The 21,942-nt window shown below is 34.6% G+C and overlaps 1 protein-coding gene and 1 non-coding gene across 15 annotated transcripts in view; both read right to left on the reverse strand.

Annotated features, from left to right (window-relative positions):
• CSPP1 (centrosome and spindle pole associated protein 1) overlaps positions 1-21,942 on the reverse strand; it is a 126,346-nt gene that overhangs the window by 82,732 nt on the left and 21,672 nt on the right. For 4 of the 14 annotated variants that reach the window (XM_055318259.1, XM_055318271.1, XM_055318266.1 and 1 more), the window contains 5 exons: positions 9,967-10,070; positions 9,228-9,251; positions 4,893-4,973; positions 3,636-3,737; positions 2,233-2,672 (listed from right to left, as the gene is read on the reverse strand). In XM_055318259.1, the coding sequence (XP_055174234.1) occupies positions 2,233-2,672; positions 3,636-3,737; positions 4,893-4,973; positions 9,228-9,251; positions 9,967-10,070 (751 nt within the window). The remainder of the gene's footprint in view (positions 1-2,232; positions 2,673-3,635; positions 3,738-4,892; positions 4,974-9,227; positions 9,252-9,966; positions 10,071-21,942) is intronic. The other 10 variants (XM_055318270.1, XM_055318272.1, XM_055318263.1 and 7 more) reach the window with 7 other exon arrangements.
• On the reverse strand, positions 18,588-18,721 carry LOC129505444 (small nucleolar RNA SNORA31). The gene has a single exon (XR_008663537.1). It is a non-coding gene; the product is annotated as a small nucleolar RNA SNORA31 (small nucleolar RNA).

Genomic DNA, 21,942 nt, shown 5'->3' on the forward strand with positions numbered 1-21,942 from the left:
TACAGACAATATTGTTGCCAGAGGGTAGGGGCATGGGAGGAAAGAGCTAAATAGGTGACAGGGATTAAGAGATACAAGCCTCTAGTTATAAAATAAATAAGTCACAGAGATAAAAATACAACACACGGAATATAGTCAGTAATATTATAATAATGTTGTATGGTGACAGATGGTAACTACATGTATTTTGGTGAGCACTGCATAACATGCAGAACTGTTGAATCCCTATGTGTGCATCTAAAACTAATATTAACACTGCATATCAACTATACTTATTTAAAAAAAATTTAATAAATGGTTAGAGCAAGAGGCCAAATGCAGTTACATACTTCTACAGTCTCAAAAATTTCACAAGTAGTCATTTTTCTTATCAACCACTCTGCCTCCTAAGTAAAAACTACTAAATGATAGATGTGAATTTTGATTTGCTGCGATTAAGGTATCTACAAATCTGAAATACAGAAATTCAATTTTAACCTCATGCTAGAGACATGTGGAAAACCTTACATCTAGAGATATAAGTTTATGCATTAACAAAATGGAAGTAATACAATGATTTAAATTTGAAGACATACTTTCAAATATTTTAAGACATGTTACAGGATTTTTTTCTCACTCATCCTCATATTTATCTATTCTTAAAATACTACTTGGGGAAGATTATATGAAGAGAGTTCATTTTTTCATTTATAGAATACATAAGAAAATAAGCTCTCAAATAATTAGGCTGAAATTCATTTGTTCAAGTATAAAATTATCACAGGATATAAATACAAATATAATAGATTAAAATATATTTTAAAAGCAATCATCGTAAGTTTCTTGAAATTCCAAACTTAAAAGATAGCATTATATTACACTTCAAAGAAAAACAGACACCACAAAGAAAAAAAATGGTTTCATGTACAAAGGCAAAACCAAGAGTCCAAGATTACCTGCAGTTCTCTATTTGAGAGCTCTTTTAGTTTTAGGCAGCCTTTGACTATCTTTAGGTATAAACATTTTCAAATATAAAACGTTATAGGATTTGGAGTATTTTCTGAAGTACAGTTAGACTCAAATCAGATGTAAATGACAAGTAGCATTGCAAAATTCTAATCCTCCACTCATATCACTTAAATCAGGATGATTATTAAACAGATTGGGTGAGCAGGCCATCATAGCTACAGAATAAAGAGTAGAAGATGACAAACTATAAAGATTTTGTGTTATTATTGACTAGAATACTTAATGTACAGCATTATGTCTCAAAATTTTCTAAAATATTTAAAAAGTAATCTATTTGGACTAAAGAAACAGATCCCAATAAAATCTTCAAATTTTAAATTTAACCCTTTCAAGTTAACAAGTCACTGACAAATATGGAATCCTGCCATATTTCTATCTCCAAAAGTTTGTGACAATACAGCAAATTTTAAGTATTAAGACAAATGACTTAATAAAACAAAACCCCCCTATAGCAGTTAAGAAATTACAAATAGTGTCCCCAAAATAATCATCCCAAAGAACTGAAAAGCATCAGAAAATCTGATAGTAAAAACCTGGTATCGTTTCATTTAAATGTTGAATACGTGACTTAAAAACAATGAAATATATTGATAAATGTATTTAGAGCATAGGAACATTAACGGAACAAGCTGTATTTCAACTACTTTAAAATGTCTTATGTATCCATACTTTAACATCTGAATCTGGGATTGCCATCAACCTGGTTTGTAGTCAAGTTATTGCAATGTGGAGTTCTTTTTTTCTTCTGTCAGTCGTCTAAGGGCACTCTGAATCTGAGACAACCCTGAATTCTTGCCTAAAGGTTTTTTAAATACTGTCAACATGAATTTCAGACTGCAAACCTGAATCAGTACTGGCTTACAGATCAAAATCTCAGAGGTGTTTGGTTTTTTTTTAATCCTCCCATTCAGTGCAAAGGTTGAAACATGCAAGTTTCCTTTCTGTCCCCTTCTGTGAAAAAGTTTATTTCCCATTTAATTTTACACGAAGGTTGTAGTCTTTCAGTGTCCCAGTTTGATTACGGGTCCCTTTTTCCCCCATCTTGGAGGTTTTATTTGTTCCTTCAATGGCACATAGAAAATAGCGGTACAACTTCAAACTGATAGCATCTTAGAATTAATCAAATATGTAGATAAATGAAACTGCTTCTCCCTAACATACTGATAAAAAGTAACGACATTAATACTAAGTAAATAAAGAAAATAAATATAAAATTGTAAATACCTGTCATTTGTATACACTCTCAAAAGTCTTCTATCAAAATCACTTTCATATCTAAACCTCTCGTCCATTTCTTCACTTACTTCAGGATCTTGATCTGGTTTATAATACTGTCTATCAAAAACACGATCGTCATTAAACCTGCGAAATCTTCTATCTGGAATGTCAGCTTTGTTGGCAAACCTTTGATGTTTTTTATTGGGTATGCCCACTTCTTCATTAGTTTTTTTAATGATTCTTCTATTCCTTAATTCAATTTCATCATCTAGTTGTCGATATCTGTCTTCCTCCAGTCTTCTTTGGTTTAGAAGCTCTTCATATGCCTCCGAAGGAGTTAAGACATTTCTTCCAAGACCCCCTGAATTTTCACAAGATGTCTGTATTTGTGAAGATAAATCAGGCTTACCCTGACAAATAGGTTTTTTATTTCTTTGATTCTTCTGCTGGTCAATTAAAAAGAAAACAAGAAATAGATCTTAGTACAATGCTATTTCTTAGAAAGTAATTAAACCCTCAAATGATGCTTAGTCTACTTACTATCTGAACTCCAAGGCTTAATTACCAAAAAAAATAGCTTATCTTTAGAAAAAAAAACCTCAAGGAAATGTTATCTTCAAAACTTACTAAATATCATATAAACAAGCAACAGCAATATGGGTAAATAGCTACAAAAAGAGAAGATAAATTAAATGCAAATTCCTATCCCAGGAGATATTAGGCATATTTTTGCAGGTAATATAGCTTCAAAATACTTCAAATTAAATTCTTAATACAAAAAAAATATAGAAAGTGGTCAATTTTTTGGCCCTACTGATATCAATCCACTATTCTTAAATTTGGAAAAAAATATATATCTAGAAATTGTCAATATTTTAAAAATCACTCAAAATAAAAACTAGGGGCTACTGGGTGGCTCAGTCCACTAAGCATCTGACTCTTGATTTTGGTTCAGGTCATGATCTCAGGATCATGAGATCGAGCCACATGCCAGACTCCATCCATGCTGGGCATGTAGTCTGCCTAGATCCCCTCCCTCTCCTCCTGTTCCTTCCCTGCCTCCCTCCCTTTACTGTTCACTCTCTCTCCTCCCCCACCCCCCAAAAAATTAAATACAAAGTAAAAACTAAACACCACTTAAAGCCAATCTCTAAAATTAAATCTCCCCTGTGATGTTAAAAAGTAGGGTAAGTTCTTCAATATGTGATAAAACCATTTGCCAAATATTAAAATTCCCAAAAAAATAAAATAAAATAAAATAAAATTCCCTGTATTTAGTTCCATTTGGCTTAATCTTTACAATATTCACGTAAAAACCAAGTGAAATGTTTAACATAAAAAAATATTTTCAAGTAAGTACAAAATATTCAACCTCTGGCGTTAAAGATTTACTTTAAAAGCAAACCTACCTCGGTACTACTCTTTTCTACCTGTCTGAACCTGTCAGTGGATTCCTCCTTACCCCTGAGAAATTGATTGTATTCCTTGTTGCGTTCAAGTTTCAACCTTTCCTTAATATAAAAACCAAAAGGTAATGTTAAAACTCCAACTTCAGGAAAAAGTACCTTTATGTCTAATCAAACTCATACAGACTAAGAGATCTTACCCCAAATCAAGCTTTCTTAATAATTTCAAGGATACAAGTAGTTGCAAGGCACAAGAGAGACAGGAAGAGGTCTCAAACCACCAATGCAATTCCCCATATCCTTTCTTGCCACATGAAATAAGCATTACTACATGCTTAGGTGCAGGTTAATACAGGCAGTCTTTAATAGAAGGGAGCTGCTTCCATCAAAAGCATTCATAAATAAATCTGTCCCACTAGTAAATGCATAAATGTGCTTGCCAGGAGATGTTATTAGCATGTTTCCAAGGAGATCTGACCAGGTTACCTTCCTTCTTTCCTTCTCAAGACACCTCCTGCCTCTATTCCCCCATCTCACTCACAAAAGACCTACTACTAATCGTTTCTTTCACAAGTATCAAGAAGGCTGATTACATTTTAAACATAAAAAAGTAAAATTATCACAGACACTAAAATATTATAATGTAAATGTTCTGTTGAAACACATGCTACATTAGGAAATGTTTTTAAACCTTAATATCTCCAACTATCATTGAAAAAGCACAATCTAAAAAAAAAATTAAAGATTTAACTAGGTCATCTTTTGAAACTTATTATGTTTGTCTTATGTACTATGTCATGATTGGTGACCTAGCTGGGAAATTGAGTCTCTACCAGAGGCATGCAGTGTTTTATCACTACCATCTCTGAAAAGTAACTACATGTATTCATAGAGTGATAAACACATTCAAAAAGCCCCAGACCTCACCCCACATCAAAGCTCAGTATACTCTCATCCACTTATGTCACTGAAAACCCTGATGCACAGCATTAACTTCACAGAAACCAATGCTGAAAAACATAAATTCTAAATACTCGATTAATTCACATATTAAACATATATCACATCATTATAAACATTATGTTCAAAAGTTCTGTTATAAACAGCACAATTAGAGACCCCACAGATTTTTTTAAAAGGCATATATGCAAGAATGGGAAATGATATAATCTTCTGCTTGTATTTAAGTCAGGAGTTCATTCTTTAATTATTTTGATACCTCAAAAAACTAATACCCACAATAACTTCCTATCCACTTACCTTGGCAGATAGCCTCTCATCAATAGGAAGAGAAACTCCCAGAGTAGATGGATCTGCTTCACTTGTGGACAGAAAATTTTTCTGTAGGTATACACATTAAAAAAATATTAGTTTATTGCCTTTATAAAATGTTTCATAAATGTGTCTTTACATTCTATTTTCTAAACTATTATACAGAGCAAAAGAATGAAATGGAGATAAGACAAAGTACAAAAGCAAATAGAAAACAGAATTTTCTTCCAATCAGCAAGTCCCTTAAGAAGAGAATCACATCTTAATTTTCATTTGCAACATATATATTCTAGATGACTAAAAAGCATGGGTAAAAGTAAACTCTTACCCAATTTATATTTCTTTTCTAAGCCACATATTCCTCATTCTTAGTGCTCTAATATTCTTTGGCAAACTTAAGGCAAATTCAAACTTCCTCACCAATATTCACATACCTGCTGCAGTAATGTTTTTTACTAATTCTCCTGCAATAATTTATGAGGGGATGTCCACTCAAATGCCAAAAGATATTAACTATGAACACTGTTTCCTTATGTGTACTTCCATTCTTGTTCATTAAATATTCAGATAACAGTGTATTAAAACAGCATATGACCAGGAATCACAAGACTGGACTCCAGGACTAGCCTGGACTATTATATATATACAATATATAATAAATATATGATAATATACTTACTTAGTATAGTAAATACTTAGTAAAGTAAATTTACTTTAATAAGTAAATAAGGTATCACTGAGTCTCAATTTACAAATAAGTTGTGGTACAAAAGCTAATTTGAAAGTTGGTTGTATAGAACTCTAAACTTATCTGTCCAGAGAAAAAAATAGAATACCTGAGTAGATCCCTAAGTCAGTTTAACCCCTATATAAAAAGTACACTATAAACCTAGCCATTTTCTACAGTTATACATGTATAAAAAACATACTCAGCGTTCCAACCCTAGGAAGACAGAGATACAGCATCCCCACTCCTTCATTAGGCAATTCCCACTCCCAACAGAGGCCCAGAATGATGTTTGAAATCACGACAACGAAAAAAAATAAATAAGGACCATAGAGTGAGCTATTCAAAAAGCTGAACTTTAGACATTGTCTCATTCATTCAATAAATACTGATTGCCAACTATGTACCAAACTGTTCGATATATCTGCGATTCATCAGTGAAGAAAAAGAAAGATCCCTGCCTACCTAAAGCTTATATTCAAGCAAAGAAAAACAAGAAATAATAAACATAATGAAGAGTATGGTATGTTAGAAGATGATATTGAGTGTTGTGACAATTAAAAAGAACAAACTACAGTAGTTCAGGCTTCTAGAGGATGGGAGTGAGAAGAACAGAAATCTAGTGTTCCCTTTTGGACATGCTCAGTATAAGATACCCTTAGATTTCTAAGATAGGTAGTCAAATAGAAAGTGTGAGGTTCAGGAGAGAAGTCTGGACTGGAAATATACATTACTAATTCAAATTAAAAACTGTCCTTCTGAGAATATGTTCTCTCTGCACTTTTATATTTTTTTTAAAAAAGATTTATTTATTTATTCATTCAGAGAGAGAGAGAGGCAGAGAGGGAGAAGCAGGCCGGAAGCCAGACGCAGTACTCGATCCCGGGTCTCCAGGATCACACCCTGGGCCGCAGGAGGCGCCAAACTGCTGCACCACCGGGGCTACCCTCTTTGCACTTATTTATTTTGCACTTATTTATTTATTTATGATAGGCACACAGTGAGAGAGAGAGAGAGAGAGAGAGAGAGAGGCAGAGACATAGGCAGAGAGAGAAGCAGGCTCCATGCACTGGGAGCCCGACGTGGGATTTGATCCCGGGTCTCCAGGATCGCACCTGGGCCAAAGGCAGGCGCTAAACCACTGTGCCACCCAGGGATCACCTCTTTGCACTTTTAAATGGTCAAGTGTCTTCTAAAAACTGGAAAGAAGATGGTAGTTGTTTAATGGTTCTCGGTAAAATTTAAGCATTTAATTTTTTTAATTTAAATATCCATGTAATTCAAGTCTAGAAGCCACAAAAAAAAAAAATCTAAAAAGAATAGGATTTGGAAACTACAGATTCTAGGGGTCAAGGAAGCCACTGAAGCCAACTACCGAAATCCTATGTAATTTTTTTTCCCCATGTGTTCCTTTCCATGCCCAGGTACCTTCTCATACCTTAACCAAAATTTGTCTCTTGAATATTAAGGAACTATTGCTCCTCTATCACAACCACATTCTTGATAACACAATGTTGAAAACTCCTTTATATCAATTTGAATTTAAAGATTTGTATTTCTTGATCTTTTTCCCGTTTATAAACGCAATTTCTTCCTATGCTTCCTATCATCATTCTTTTTTAAAATCTTATATGTGAGACACCTGGGTGGCTCAGCGTTTTGAGCATCTGCCTTCGGCTTAGGGCATGATTCTGGAGTCTGGAGATCAAGTCCAGGATTGGGCTCGCTGCATGGAGCCTGCATCTCCCTCTGCTTATGTGTCTGCCTTTCTCTGTATCGCTCATGAATAAATAAATAAAATCTTTTTAAAAAATAAAATCCTTTATGTTATGCAGGTGCCTGGGTGGCTCAGTCGGTTAAGCATCTGCCTTCAGCTCAGGTCATAATCTCAGAGTCCTGAGATCAAGCTCCCCTGCTCAGCAGGGAGTCTGCTTCATCCTCTCCCTCTGACCCTCCTCCCCACTTGTGCTCTGTCTCAAATAAAGTCTTTTAAAAAAAATAAAAGGAGGGTAGCCCCGGTAGTGCAGCAGTTTAGCACCGCCTGCAGCCCGGGGTGTGATCTTGAGGACCTGGGATCGAGTCCCACGTCGGGCTCCCTGCGTGGAGCCTGTTTCTCCCTCTGCCTGTGTCTCTGTCTCTCTCTCTCTCTCTGTGTGTTTCTATGAATAAATAAAATATTTTTTAAAAAATAAATAAAAATAAAAAAAGAATAAAATCTCCTATCTACAAAGTAATGTAAGATCCATGAGTGAAAATGGCGGATATCAGAGGAAAACCCCACACAAAAAGGACTGCTGAGAGAGGGGGAGAATACTGAAGTACAAGGCCAAGGAGATAGGCTAGAACATGAAAGACTTCACATGCCATGCTAAGGAATATGTATTTTAATCCTGAAGGTCAGTGAGGAGACACTGAAGTATTTGTAATGGACAGGATGATTCTAGAAAGTAGGGTGAAGAACAGATTGAAAATTAGTGGAAGGAGAGGAGCTAAAAATCTGTAGCAGTAATTTAAAATAAATAATAAGAATCTCTAATATGCAGAATAGTCCTACAACAGTTACCAAGCTCTTCACATGCTGCTTAAGAAGGTATGCTTCACACATACCAAATTAAAAATCTAATCTAGAGGCACCTGGCAGGCTCATTCTATAGATCATGCAACTCTTAATCTCAAGATCATGAGTTCAAGCTCCACACTGCGTGTGAACCCTACGGGGGGGGGGGGGGAGAGAAAGAAAATAAATAAATTTCCTTTTTAAAAAAATCTAATCTGATCCTACCCTATCTACTTACATCATTATTTTTTACTACTCTCAAAAAGAATCTACTCTAACCGACTCAAACTGGCAAATCACATGTTTCATTCATACAAAGCAAAAGCCTACCTTCCAAGTCCTTCCTTCTCTACTCTCCATCTGAAAAGCTTCTGCTCCTTGATCTGCCCTCCAGAATATCCAAATTCTATCCATTTTATATGTTTTACAAAATAACACTTTGAGGTCTTTCCTGATCAATATAGTCTTATCAGTTACCTCAACAACCAGATTTAAGATCCTTTGAAGACAGATTCTTCTTCATAAGTGCTTAAAAAGTGTTGGTTAAATGAACGGATGTGTGAGGTGCTTTTTATAAAGTTCTATAAAACTATAATGTTTTTGTTTTCCAATATAAATTTACAAATGCAATCCATGGATTTGGATGCAAAAATAGTGACAACACAGTTAAAAACATCTTAGAATATCCTATTATTTTTATTGATCTTAATGTGATTAGCATAATTTGAAGAAAAAACTGGCATGCTGAAAACAAATGAGTTTATGATAGCTGTGCAATGTCTCTAAAAGATGCATAAGAAAGCAACAAAAATAAATGCAAAGCAGGAATCATAAAGAATGCTTGATTGTACTAATGAAAAATTATAATGTATAGACTGCCATCTTGGTAAAAGCAAGGATACAAAATGTTATCATTCAAAAGTCTCAAAATCACAAGTGAAGTTATTTTCATTTGTTTGAGAGCAAAATCATAAATGAAAATAATTGCAAGCTAAAAATTAAAAAACAAAAACAAAAAACATTTTGCAGGCAACCCTACCTTCCTTTTTGCTTGTGTAATACCCTGAAGTCAAAGAAAACAAACCAATGATAAAATATATTCAAAGTTCTTTCTCTCCATGTGCAAATCAGAATAAGTAAGAGATCACTTATACATTTGGAACAAAAATTACAAAGTATTAAAAAACTATAGAATATCTTGGGATGAGTAGAAACATCATGATTGTTTAAAATAATTTGATAACCTAAAAAGTAAATTGCATTTCAAAACTTATAAGAAATCTTTAAGTTTAGCAATTACATAATTTAACCAAATATAGTTAAAACAAGGGTTCTGCTAAGTAAATAGATTAAACCATAAAGCAAAGACTTTGGCAGCTAAATAAATGAAGTTTTCATAAACTTAAACTGGCAGGAAAATAAGTAGCAACTAGAATTCCATGTGTCATTTTAATCCACAGTCATGGGGAATTGGAGGAGTAGGGAATTATAACAGGGCTATTTTAAACCATGATAACTCTACAGAAAACAAGAACAATCAGAACTCACAATCTCATTTAAAATAAAAAACCACTACCCTACTGTAAAGATCAAGAATCTGCACCAGTCCTGAGCATCAGTTTTTTTCTACCACTGTCACATATAATCCCTTAACTTTCACTATAACATCTTACTGTTAGATATCAATGAAAATCTAAAAAGTAACACACATAACCTTAGAAAATAAATTTAGATGAATTCTGAAGCATAAGATCCAGCTAACTAACAGAATGTATTACCTGAGTAAGATAGCGTCTGTAATCTTGCCTTAATTCTTCTTTTAGTTTATGTTTCTTCCGTTCATAATCTTCCCCAAGTGGTAAACTTAATCCATAATCAATTCCTAAAAAGAAAACAACTTAAGTAACATAGCTCACTTTTAAACCAATCCCAATTTCAATACAATCTGCTGTCACCAAAGCACAGTAGGAAAGAACACAGTCATGTTGATTCTGAGACTGGGATCAGGATAAGAAATTGTTTATTTAAAATGTTTCAGCAGTTCATACATTCACACCTATGGAAAATATCCCTCCCACCCATGAAACCCAGTCACCCAGTTCTCCTGCCCAAAACAACTAATGTTACTGTTTCTTCTATTTCCTCCCAGAGACTTTACACATCTATAAACAGAGACTTTTAAATTACTCTGTGTGCATATATCTGTATATTTACTTCTTCCCCCTTAGATACATGGTTCTGCATTGTTTGGCATCTGGCTTTTTCACAGAGCACAAAACTAAAGCAAAGGAAAGCTGATTAACTTTATTTCTTCACTTAATGCTACTGAAATTCTATAAAAATAAATACCTACCAAAAAACATATCTGCAACAATTTTAAGGTCTGTTTTCCAGTTTGTGAAAATTAATAATGTGATTTGTTTTACTCTAAGAATATCTTTGTTATAATATGTTTCAGAAAAAATTATCAAAACTTATGTGTGGGGAAAAAAAAAAAACTAAGTGTGGCTGAGGCTGAAATTTCCAAAAACTTTTAAAGTTAAGCCACCAAATTCTGATTTCATATAAATTGATAGTAATTTTTATTGTAAAATATACATAAAATTTACCATTTTAACTGTTTTCAAGCATACAATAATTCAGTGGCATTAAGTATATTCACAATACTGTGCAACCATCATCACACACACAAAACTAAGGCCATTTCCAGAATTTTTTCATCATCCCAAACACAAACTCCACAGAAGGATGTTAATTTTTTTAAGAAAAACCTTTAATTTTGAGTCATGTTTCCTTACGTAGAGTTCAAATTCAAATTACATTTTGGGGTGATGACAATAGTGATGGCTGTACAACTTGTAAATACACTAAAAACCAGAGTTGTACAATTTCAATGGGTAAACTCTATGGTATGTAAACTATATCTTGATAAATCTGTTAAAATTATATACTTCCAAAATATTTTTTTTTAATTTTTTTTATGATAGTCACAGAGAGGGGGGGGGGGCAGAGACATAGGCAGAGGGAGAGGCAGGCTCCATGCACCGGGAGCCTGATGTGGGATTCGATCCAGGGTCTCCAGGATCGCGCCCTGGGCCAAAGGCAGGCGCCAAACCGCTGCGCCACCCAGGGATCCCCCAAAATATTTTTAATAGTAAAATACACTATGTCAAGAAATACAAATACCAGATGAGTATTTAGATTTTTGAAGCTCCTCTTTTTTTTTTAGTCCTACTATATAATACCACAGTATTAAAAATTTAACATTTCTAAATGAAATAATTTTCCTTAATGATTCAGCTACAAAGAATACAGATGAAATAATTAACCATAGTTTATAAACTGGTATGGGTATCACTATTTTTGTGTCTTATTCCCTCACAATGCAGCTAAATGATGGGACTTTTCATAAAAGTGTCATATAACTGCTTTATTACATCACTGAAATATTTCAGGGGGAAAGGTCCAAGCAATATAAATATAAATGGATGTCTGCTGATTTTATGGAATACTAAATTCCACTTTCTACCATAAACACCATGGAATTATCTTGATAAACACTTTTAGCCTACATAATCCTGATAATAGTGAGTAAAGCAGGTATCCTTAGGGATGCCTCTCACTTATGCTCCCAACTCTCTCCTAAAAGAATTTAAACTATCCCATAGCTTAGAATTTTAAATCATACAAGAAAAGCATTCTTTCCTTTCTATGTGAGGGAACACAGAAATCTAAACCTTAAAGATACAGAATTTAAGCCTAAAGAGAGAAATAGTTTTGATTCCCACATTCAGAATGGAGTATCACACATAGAGCTAAACTATAAAGTCAATGAAGGTAAGGCCGTGTTTTATTCAATTTTATAATGCCTGGTATATATATTCAAGAAATGTTCAATGAGTAAATGTATAAATGAATAAATGAATGAATGCCTAAATAAAAGGAAATAATGAGAGGAAGAGAAAAAGCACACAATTCTAATTTATTTCTGCTTTTAGGCAGTCTGCATGGACAAGAAGTATGATCATAACTAGTAACTAAAGTTGCTTATCTCTAGTCACAATAGATACTCTATTGTGGCAAGGAGAAAAAGAAAATGCTGCAAGAAGGATGCCTCCCAACATGCTAGGCTTTCCTACACAGGGAAGCAATAATTTACAACTTTCTGAAAAGTCATTTAAGGTAGGTTTTTAATACAGGTTTTCAATTCTGCTTGGTGGATTTATGTGGAAGAATAGAAATTAAAATGTGATTTTCACTTATAAACTATTAGATATACTAAGTTCAATTTCATTTATCAAGAGTATCTGGCTCTTACTATTGACACATAGTATTTGTAATAATTGTCTTAAAAGACAAGGAAGGATGCATACGGATTGCCTTCTGAACTACTTTAAATTTTAAGTTTAAGATTTAGTCAACAAAAAATACTTTTTAACTGTTATTTTTGTCATCTAGTACTAACATTTTACGGCATTAGAGGTAGGTCAGAGAAATAATATTAAAAACTGTAGGAACACTTTAAATATCCTGTTCATTTTAAACTATGCATTAACTATGACACCTCAACTGACTTAATGAACTACAAAACATGGTCAGACTTACTTATTCAGAGCAGTTGTCTTACGATGGTTCTAGTGGCAAGTAAAGCCTCAGTCATCTTAGGGTCATTTGAAGTGATGTCACTTCAAGTACATCAGTGACTCTAAGACAGTTAACATTATGCTCAGAACTATATTAATTACAAGTATTAGTTTCTACAGTAGTTTTGGGCTATATAAACTATTCAAAACTAAAGTATGCAAAGTTTTTATAATTAATTTACCTAACATAGCACTCATAATAAACACTTTATGTAACAAATTACTATGGAACACTTAGTTTTTTTCTTTTGTTGTACTACCATGAGAAGTTATTACATAAAAACAATCAAAAGACAAATTATAGGAAATAATAATTGAACTTTCCATAAGCAGGCAACTTCTCAACAGACATGATTGCTTTAACTGAGAACACTGTACTCAAACTTTAGTATAAAGAGGAGTATTATACATGACTCATTTGACATGCACAAAACTGAACAACAGCAGCAGAATGTGATATTCATTCACAATAAGAGAAATCTAAGACTACAAATGCTAAAAAGAATGACAATTAAAAATGTAACTAAAAATTAGTCAAAAAAAAAAACAATTTCCTGTTGTCTATAGGACAACAGGAAAATCTTTAACATTAAATGTAATTTTTTAGCTTTATCTAAACCTCAGAGCTGCTCTGCGGTTTAGCGCCGCCTTCGGCCCAGGGCATGATCCTGGAGACCCAGGATCGAGTCCCACATCAGGTCAGGCTCCCTGCATGGAGCCTACTTCTCCCTCTGCCTGTGTCTCTGCCTCTCTCTCTCTCTCATGAATAAATAAAATCTTTAAAAAAAAAAAAAAGGAAGGAAGGAAGGAAGGAAGGAAGGAAGGAAGGAAGGAAGGAAGGAAGGAGATAGATAGATAGATAGATAGATAGATAGATAGATAGATAGATAGATGATAGATAGATTGATTTAAGAGACTGAGGCAAGAGGACCTGGAGATTATTGATAACTCTTTTGCTACAAAGAGTCACCTAGAAATTGACAGTAGCTGGAGGAACATAAAGGATTTTATAAAATAGGAGATATTACAGCAATGCTTGTATTCTGACATAAATGATCTAATGGAAAGGAAACATAATTTATGATTCAGATGTGGATGAAAACTGATGAAGTGATAATATTTTCAGTGAAAAGGGACAGAATGCTATGTAAGTAGAAGGGGTAGTCAAAGTCGCAATGACAATCTATGGTAACAAGAGACAAGGCAAAATATACAGTACAAATGATGGTGAGCTGGCAGATACAGGGTGGGAGACAAGGGTATGTTCTAATTGATTCTATTTGCAGTGAGATACAAGTAAAACCATTGGCAAGGGGATGGGGAATGGAGTTTAAGGAGGGAGGAAAGAGGAAATGGCTGTCTTGTAGAATAGGATAGCACTAGATTAGGGAAATGTAATAGAATCACCAACAGCAGTGAGGACACACCTTAGGTCAGCAGTCAGTACTTCAAAGAAAGAACAATTACATGGTTCTGGTTTCTCTCTACCCAAATTCAGCTACATACATACCAGCACACAACGAGTGCAGAATTGGATTTAACAAGAGTTGAGATTTTCCCAAATAGAAAATAAGATAAAGGGAAAAAGAGGCAAGAAAAGAGGAGAGTGTGCAAGGGAGTCAATATACTGGACACAGAATTTAGGCTGCATAAGGAAGAAAATAATGAGAGTAGGGCCTTTAAGGGAGAAGAATAAACAGACAGTAAGTCCTGGTAATGTCAATTATTTGGTATACTTGTTGGAGGCAGGATACAAAAGAAAATTAGCAGAAAAAACTGGAAGTAGTCATTAAAGAAAATATTTGCAACTTTATTCAGTCACTGGTAACAGAGGTCCAAGATATGACTGTTGGAGTGGGTGGCTGAGGAAGAGTGGAAAACAATATCACAAGATGAAGAAGTCAAGAAACTGAAGAGGTAATAAATGTTTAAGGAATCAGACGAATGGCTTGAATCTGTAAATAACTGCAGTAAGAAGCAAGTGAGCACAAGAGACCAATGTCACAAATTTCAAAGGTGTTGGGATTATAGCGAGGACAGGAGACATGATAGTATGGAAGTCCCAAAAAAGAACATGGCATTTACTCCAATTCCAGATTAAACAAGGGAAAAATACATAGCACAGCTAATGGCACATACTGAGCACTCAATCTAGGATAGTTGGTAGTAGTGGTAACAGCAGCAGCAATAGCAGAAAGAATAGCAGACTTTAATATTTTTATTGATCTTTCAAACATCAGGATCCTTCTTAATTATCTTTATTGGTTTCCCTTGTCAAATATATAAGGTATCAGTCAGTTAAGGTTTTCTGGCAAATCCCGAAATACGGATTTTAAGCATTTTCTATCATGGAAAGTAAAGCAATCTTTCCCACACAAGCCCAATTTTTAAAAAGTGAGGAATAATACACACAACAAAAAGCACAATCTTAAGCATATTGCTCAATTTGTACAAATGTATGCTCTATTGTAACAACCCAGATTTTTTTCCACATCACAAAGCACACTTACATTCCTTCCCCATCAATACCCTCTCCAGAGCTTATAAGTGTTCAGACTTCTATCAATGTGGATGTGTTGGAGCTGTTCTTGAACCTCAAAAAAGCAGCAGGAAGTTTGTGATCTTTTACATTTTACTTCTTTCACTCAATATTACATCTGTGAGACTCAGCCACATAGCTATATGTGGCAATGGTTCATTCTTTCCAGTTTGTGTCTTTCATTATATGAATACCTCACAACTTTTTTTTAATACATCTTACTGTTAACACATTTGAGCTGTTTCCTGCTGTTTAGGAGAGTGGGGGAAGCACTAATATGAACAAAATTCCATTGACATTCTTGTACATGTCTTTTGGTGAACACATGTATTTCTCTTGGCTTTATTCCTGGAAGTGGAATTCTTGGGTCATTAGATAAGGTCACAGAGTTTAGCAGATATTGCCAGTTTTTCAAAGTTGCACCATTAGCCATTCCTACAAACAATGAATGAGTTCTAGTTGATCCACATCCTTGCCCACTCTTGGTATTGTAGCTTCTTTAAATACTAGACATTATATTTGTGTGCAATACTGTCTCACTATAGTTTCAATTTGTATTTTCCTAATAATTAATGATGCTGAGCACTTTTGCAATGCATTTGGATTTCCCTCTTTTGAGAACAGCTATTTAAGTCTTTTGTCCATTTTCAGAACTGGGTGGTCTTTTTCTTATTATCTAAATTTTATACACACAGATGTATACATACATATAAACGTAAGTAGATTTTATACACATACACATACCTATGGCTGCCTTTTCTCTTTTATGATTAATTCTCCTTGTGTCTGATTTAAAAAATCTCACCTATCTCCAACATCTCAAAGACATTCTCATGTGTTTTCTCTAAGAGCTCTATAGTGTTAAGTTTTACCTTCAGGTCAGTGATCTCTCTTGAATTAATAGTCTATGTAGTGTGAGGTACAGGTTAAAAGTTTCTTTTTTTCCTCTTCTTTAGTATGGATGTCTAACTTACCCAGCACTATTTACTAGAAAGACTATTCCTTTTCCCACTGAACTGCAGAAGCACCTATGTCATAAATCAAATATCTGTTACAAGCAGGTGTGTTTCTATCCTCTTTATTCTGTCCCAGTGGTCTGTCTAAACTCGTGCCAAAACTAAATCAGACACAAATTACTATAATTTCATACCAAGTCTTTATATATAACACTAAGTTTTCCAACTTTGTTTCCAACTTTTTCTTCAAGAATGGATTTCCAAGTTCTTTTTACTTCAGCTATCAAAAAGCCTGCTGGTATTGCTCTAATCACCAAGCACACTGAAATAGTGCAGCAATCTTACAAATCAATGGGAAAATTGAGTTCTGTGATCTTCATGAACTTTTGCCAAAAGAGGAAGAAAAAAGAAAACCCTCTCTGTCATTTATAAACATAGGGAAATAAGAAAAAAGAAACTAATAATTAGCTAGTACACTGAAATTTAAAACATCAGAAAACACTGAGAATTAAAATATTTTAATTTGGGCAGCCCAAGATGGCTCAGCAAAATTTAGTGCTGCCTTCAGCCTGGGGCCTGATCCTGGAGAACAACATTCTTGTACACGTCTTTTGGTGTTGAAAGACTTCTAATCAAAAAAAAAAAAAAAAAAAAAAGAAAGACTTCTAATCTACAACCATAATGGTCTCTCCATATACTTGCACATTCTTTCTCTGACACATTTTGTAGTTTTTCATGTGTAAGTCTTGCGCATTTTGTTAAATACACTTTTTTAAAAAAAGATTTTATTTACTCATGAGAGACCCAGAGAGAGGGGTAGAGATATATATAGGCAGAAGGAGAAGTAGGCTCCCTACAGGGAGCCTGATGCAGGATTCAATCCCAGGACCCCAGAATCATGACCTGAGCCAAAAGCAGATGCTCAACTACTCAGCCACAGGTGCCCTGAGAATAATTTTTAAAATGCAATTTAAATGACTAATTTTAGTGTCCATTTGGCTGGGCCATGGTACCCAGATATTTGGTCAAATGTTATTATGGATGCTTCTGTGAGAGTGTTTTTTGGGTGAGATAAACATTTAAATTGGTAGACACTAGGTAAAGCAACCTGCCCTCCACAATGTAAGTTGGCCTCATCCAATCAATGCAAGGCCTTAACAAAGACTGACCTTTCCCAAGCACAAAGGAATTCTGCCAAAAATCTCCAGACTTAGAACTGCAACATCAACTCTTCCCTAGTCACCAGCTTCACAGTTTACCTGGCAGGTACTAGACTTTTCAGCCGCCATAATCACAAGCCTATTCCTTAAATACTTCTTTCTCTATAGATATGTATGTGTATTTATGTATTATATATATACATATACACATATATACATAAAATATATATAATACATATTTTTACTTTTACACACACACACATCCTAATGGTTCTCTGAAGAACCCTAACAAATACAGTGACATTTTTTAATTGCTGGATTTGAAGATTTATCTAAGTTTAACCTAACATCTTTTTCATGTTAAGGAGAACATATTTGATAAATTTTAATAATTCTTTAAATCATGAAATTCTATCAAATAATTTACTGAAAATATTAATTTTTTTAGATTTATTTATTTATTCATGAGAGACAGGAGAGAGAGACAAAGAGGTAGAGACACAGGGAGAGGGAGAAGCAGGCCCCAAGCAGGGAGCCTGACGGGGATTTGATCCCGGGTCTCAAGGATCACACCCTGGGCTGAAGGTGGCACTAAATGGCTAAGCCACCCGGGCTGCCCTGAAAATACTAAATTTCTTAATGGATTTCTTCTATGAATTTAGTTTTTTAAAATAAATTTCAACATTGTCATATGTAAATGCCAACCTCTCTACCAAGAGACATACTGACTCAGTAAATCTTCACTTAATATTTATTGAGCACCACCCATATGCCAGGTATTTTGCTTTGCTAGTCTTGGGGCGATGAACAGGTATATAAATCCTTGCCCAAAGGAACAGCGTCTAGACAGTAAACAAGCAAGCATATAATTTCAATATAATATGTGCTATTTGACACCTTCCATAACCCACTGCAAGTACCAATTTGGTATACAATGAATTTTCTTTTCACCCAGAGATAAAGGCTGGTTAAGACAGTTTTATGCCCAGGTCTACATTACCTTTTCTAACTCAAATTTCAGTTTCTTTTTTGGAGTATAACAGGCTATTTACTGTTTACAAGTCATTTCTAAGTTGCAAAAATTTTCTCTTCATGTTTTCTCCTTGTATTCCCCCATTCAATCATGGCTGCCACAATTAGACAGACAGAAAGGGCAAGGACACTTTTTTCTTGCATCTGTAATGAAAACCTTAGTAGCAGACAGTAACTGCTCCAGGTCTGTCAAATAGATGCATCCCATTGCTTCTTAATCTCAAAAGGTTATGGTTGTGTCCCTGTATTATAAATCACAAAACTAGTATTTTTAAATATAGAACAGAATCCATGCTACCCAATATAGAAAATGAAGAAAGGGTTATATACAAATACACATATGTACAGTCTAATCATGAAATTATATATAAGATAATGCTTAAGAACAGAGAATGGAAAAAAGGGTTGAAAATGTCACAAATTTTCATGTTATACTGTTCTGTACTTTTGGTTTTTTATTCATTTTATTTAGATTAAATTTTCCAACATATAGTATAACATCCAGTGCTCACCACATCACAAAACTCTCCACTGTCAAATTATTTTACGTTTTTCCCATGGTGACACTCTATATTATTTGACCTAATTTTTTTCCAGTTTTATTGAGAACTAATTGCTATCTATCAATGTGTAATTTTAAGGCATACAGTTTGACTGATTTATATATACTGTGGAATAACTATCACAATAGGTTCTGCTAACATCCATCTTCTGGTTTAGATACAATGAAAAGTCAAAAAAAAGAAAAACCTTTTCCTTCTGATGAGAACTCTTAGGACTTCCTCTCAACAAATTTCCTATACATCACACAGCAATGTTAGCTATAATCATCATGCTATACATTATTTCCCTACTATATATGTATTCACTTATTTATTTTTACTTAAATTCAATTAATATATATTATTAGTTTTAGAGATAGAGGTCAGTGATTCATCAGTCTTAGATATTGACCAGGGCTCATTATATCACATGCCCTCCTTTTTTTTTTTAATTGATTTTTTTTATGATAGTCACGCAGAGAGAGAGAGAGAGAGAGAGAGAGAGAGGCAGAGACATAGGCAGAGGGAGAAGCAGGCTCCATGCACCGGGAGCCCGACGTGGGATTCAATCCCGGGTCTCCAGGATCGCGCCCTGGGCCAAAGGCAGGCGCCAAACCGCTGTGCCACCCAGGGATCCCTCACACGCCCTCCTTAATGTTCATCACCCAGTTATTCCATCCCCTCAGTTTGTTTCCTATGATTAATAGTCTCTTATGGTTTGTCTCCTCTGATTTCATCTATTTTTTCCTCTCTTCTATGATCCTCTGTTTTGTTTCTTAAATTCCACTTATGAGTGAGATCATATGATAATGGTCTTTCTCTGATTGACTTATTTCACTTAGTAAAATACCCTCTAGTTCCATCCACGTTATTGCAAATGGCAAATTTTCATTTTTTTGATGGCTGAGTAATAGTCCATTGTGTGTGTATGTGTATCTTCACTATCCATTCATCTGTCAATAGATATCTGAGCTCCTTCCATAGTTTGGCTGTTGTGGACATTGCTGCTATAAACATTGGGGTGCAGGTGCCCTTTCAGATCACTACATTTTTATCTTTGGGGTAAATACCCAGTAGTGCAATTGCTGGTTGTAGGGTAGCTCTATTTTCAATTTTCTGAAGAACCTCCATACTGTTTTCCAGAGTTGCTGCACTAGCTTGCATTCCCACCAACCATGTATGAGGGTTCCCCTTTCTCCACATCCTTGCCAACATCTGTTATTTCCTGTTCATTTTAGCCATTCTGACTGGTGTGAGGTAATACCTTACCTCATTGTGGTTTTGATTTGTATTTCCCTAATGCCAAGTGATGCTGAGCATTTTTTCATGTATCTGTTGGCCATTTCTTTGGAGAAATGTCTGTTCATGTTTTCTGCCCATTTATTGACTGGATTATTTGTTCTTTGGGTGTTGAGTTTGAGAAGTTCTTTATAGATATTGGATACTAGCCCTTTATCTGATATGTCATTTGCAAATATCTTCTTCCATTCTGTTTATTTTTAAACCCTAGCACTTATTTATATCATAACTGGAAATTCAAACCTTTTGAACCACTTTCCTCTAATACCCTCTGCCCCCACTGTTCACCTACCACAAGTCTGGTCCCTTTTTCTGAGTTTGGTTTTGTTTGCTTAGATTCCAAATGATCATGCATATCTGTCTTTCTCTGACTTACTTCACTGAGCATAATGCCTTCAACTCACCAACAGTGTGCAAGGGTTCCATGTCAGCATTTGTTATCTCCGTCTTTTTTATGATGGCCACTCTAACAGACATGAGGTGATCTCTAGGTAGTTTTAATTTGCATTTTCCTGATGACTAGTGATGCTGAGCATCTTTTCATGTATCTTTGGTCTAATTTTAAGGCCACAATTATTCAAGCAAGTCAGTAACTGAATGCTGATGTTATAAAATTAATCAAGTTATATATTATTCTCTAATAAGATTCAATGTGCAAAAATAATTATTGCTTCAATTGGCAAAAACAAACATTCTTATGAAACCTAAATTCTACATAACAGAATAGTTTATTTTTACAATGGGGACCTTCATTCATTCAAAAATCTTCTTTAAACACTAATGTGCCAAGCACTGTGCTAGGCAGCAAATATACAATGGCATACCACTGCAGTACAAGAGTCAGTTGAGTAAGTTCAAAACTACATTTTAGGGATGCCTGGGTGGCTCAGTGGTGGAGCATCTGCCTTTGGCTCAAGGCGTGGTCCCATGGTCCCAGGATCGAGTCTGCACTGGGCTCCCCATGGGGAGCCTGCTTCTCCCTCTGCCTGTGTCTCTGCCTCTCTCTCTGTGTGTCTCTCATGAATAAATAAAAAAGATATTTTAAAAAAAACTACACTTTAAGGGGAGAACCAAAGCAACAGAAGCAGAAGACATAAATAGCCAGCACAATCTGGGAAAAGTAATAAAAGGATAAAATTACTATACAGGAAACAAGAATACATTGGAGCTGTGCAGGACTAACATGATCCTATTTGTTTTTTGAAAAGATTATGAAGGGCAATGCAGAGACTTAGTGGGAGGGGGGCTAAACCATAAAACAAACAATACTAGAAAAAAAATCTTAGAGACAGCATAGGCCTGCATAAAATAATGTTTGTGAGATTAGAGAAAAATAAACTTATTTTTAAATTTAAGCAGTAGAATCAACTGAACTTGCATAATTACTTGCTGTGGGAGGCAAAGGGACGATAGGAGTCAAGGATGACTAGGCAAACATCTCACCAAAATACCAAAAAGTTTGAGAAGAGTAAAGGTAATCTTGCACATGTGAATTCTGAGCCCACAACATCCAAGTATAGACATCCAACAGAAAATTAGATATATGGGTCAGGAATTTAATTAAAAAATTGGATTGGAATATG

Source organism: Nyctereutes procyonoides, unplaced genomic scaffold, assembly GCF_905146905.1.
Source record: "Nyctereutes procyonoides isolate TBG_1078 unplaced genomic scaffold, NYPRO_anot_genome, whole genome shotgun sequence".
Lineage (NCBI taxonomy): Eukaryota > Metazoa > Chordata > Mammalia > Carnivora > Canidae > Nyctereutes > Nyctereutes procyonoides.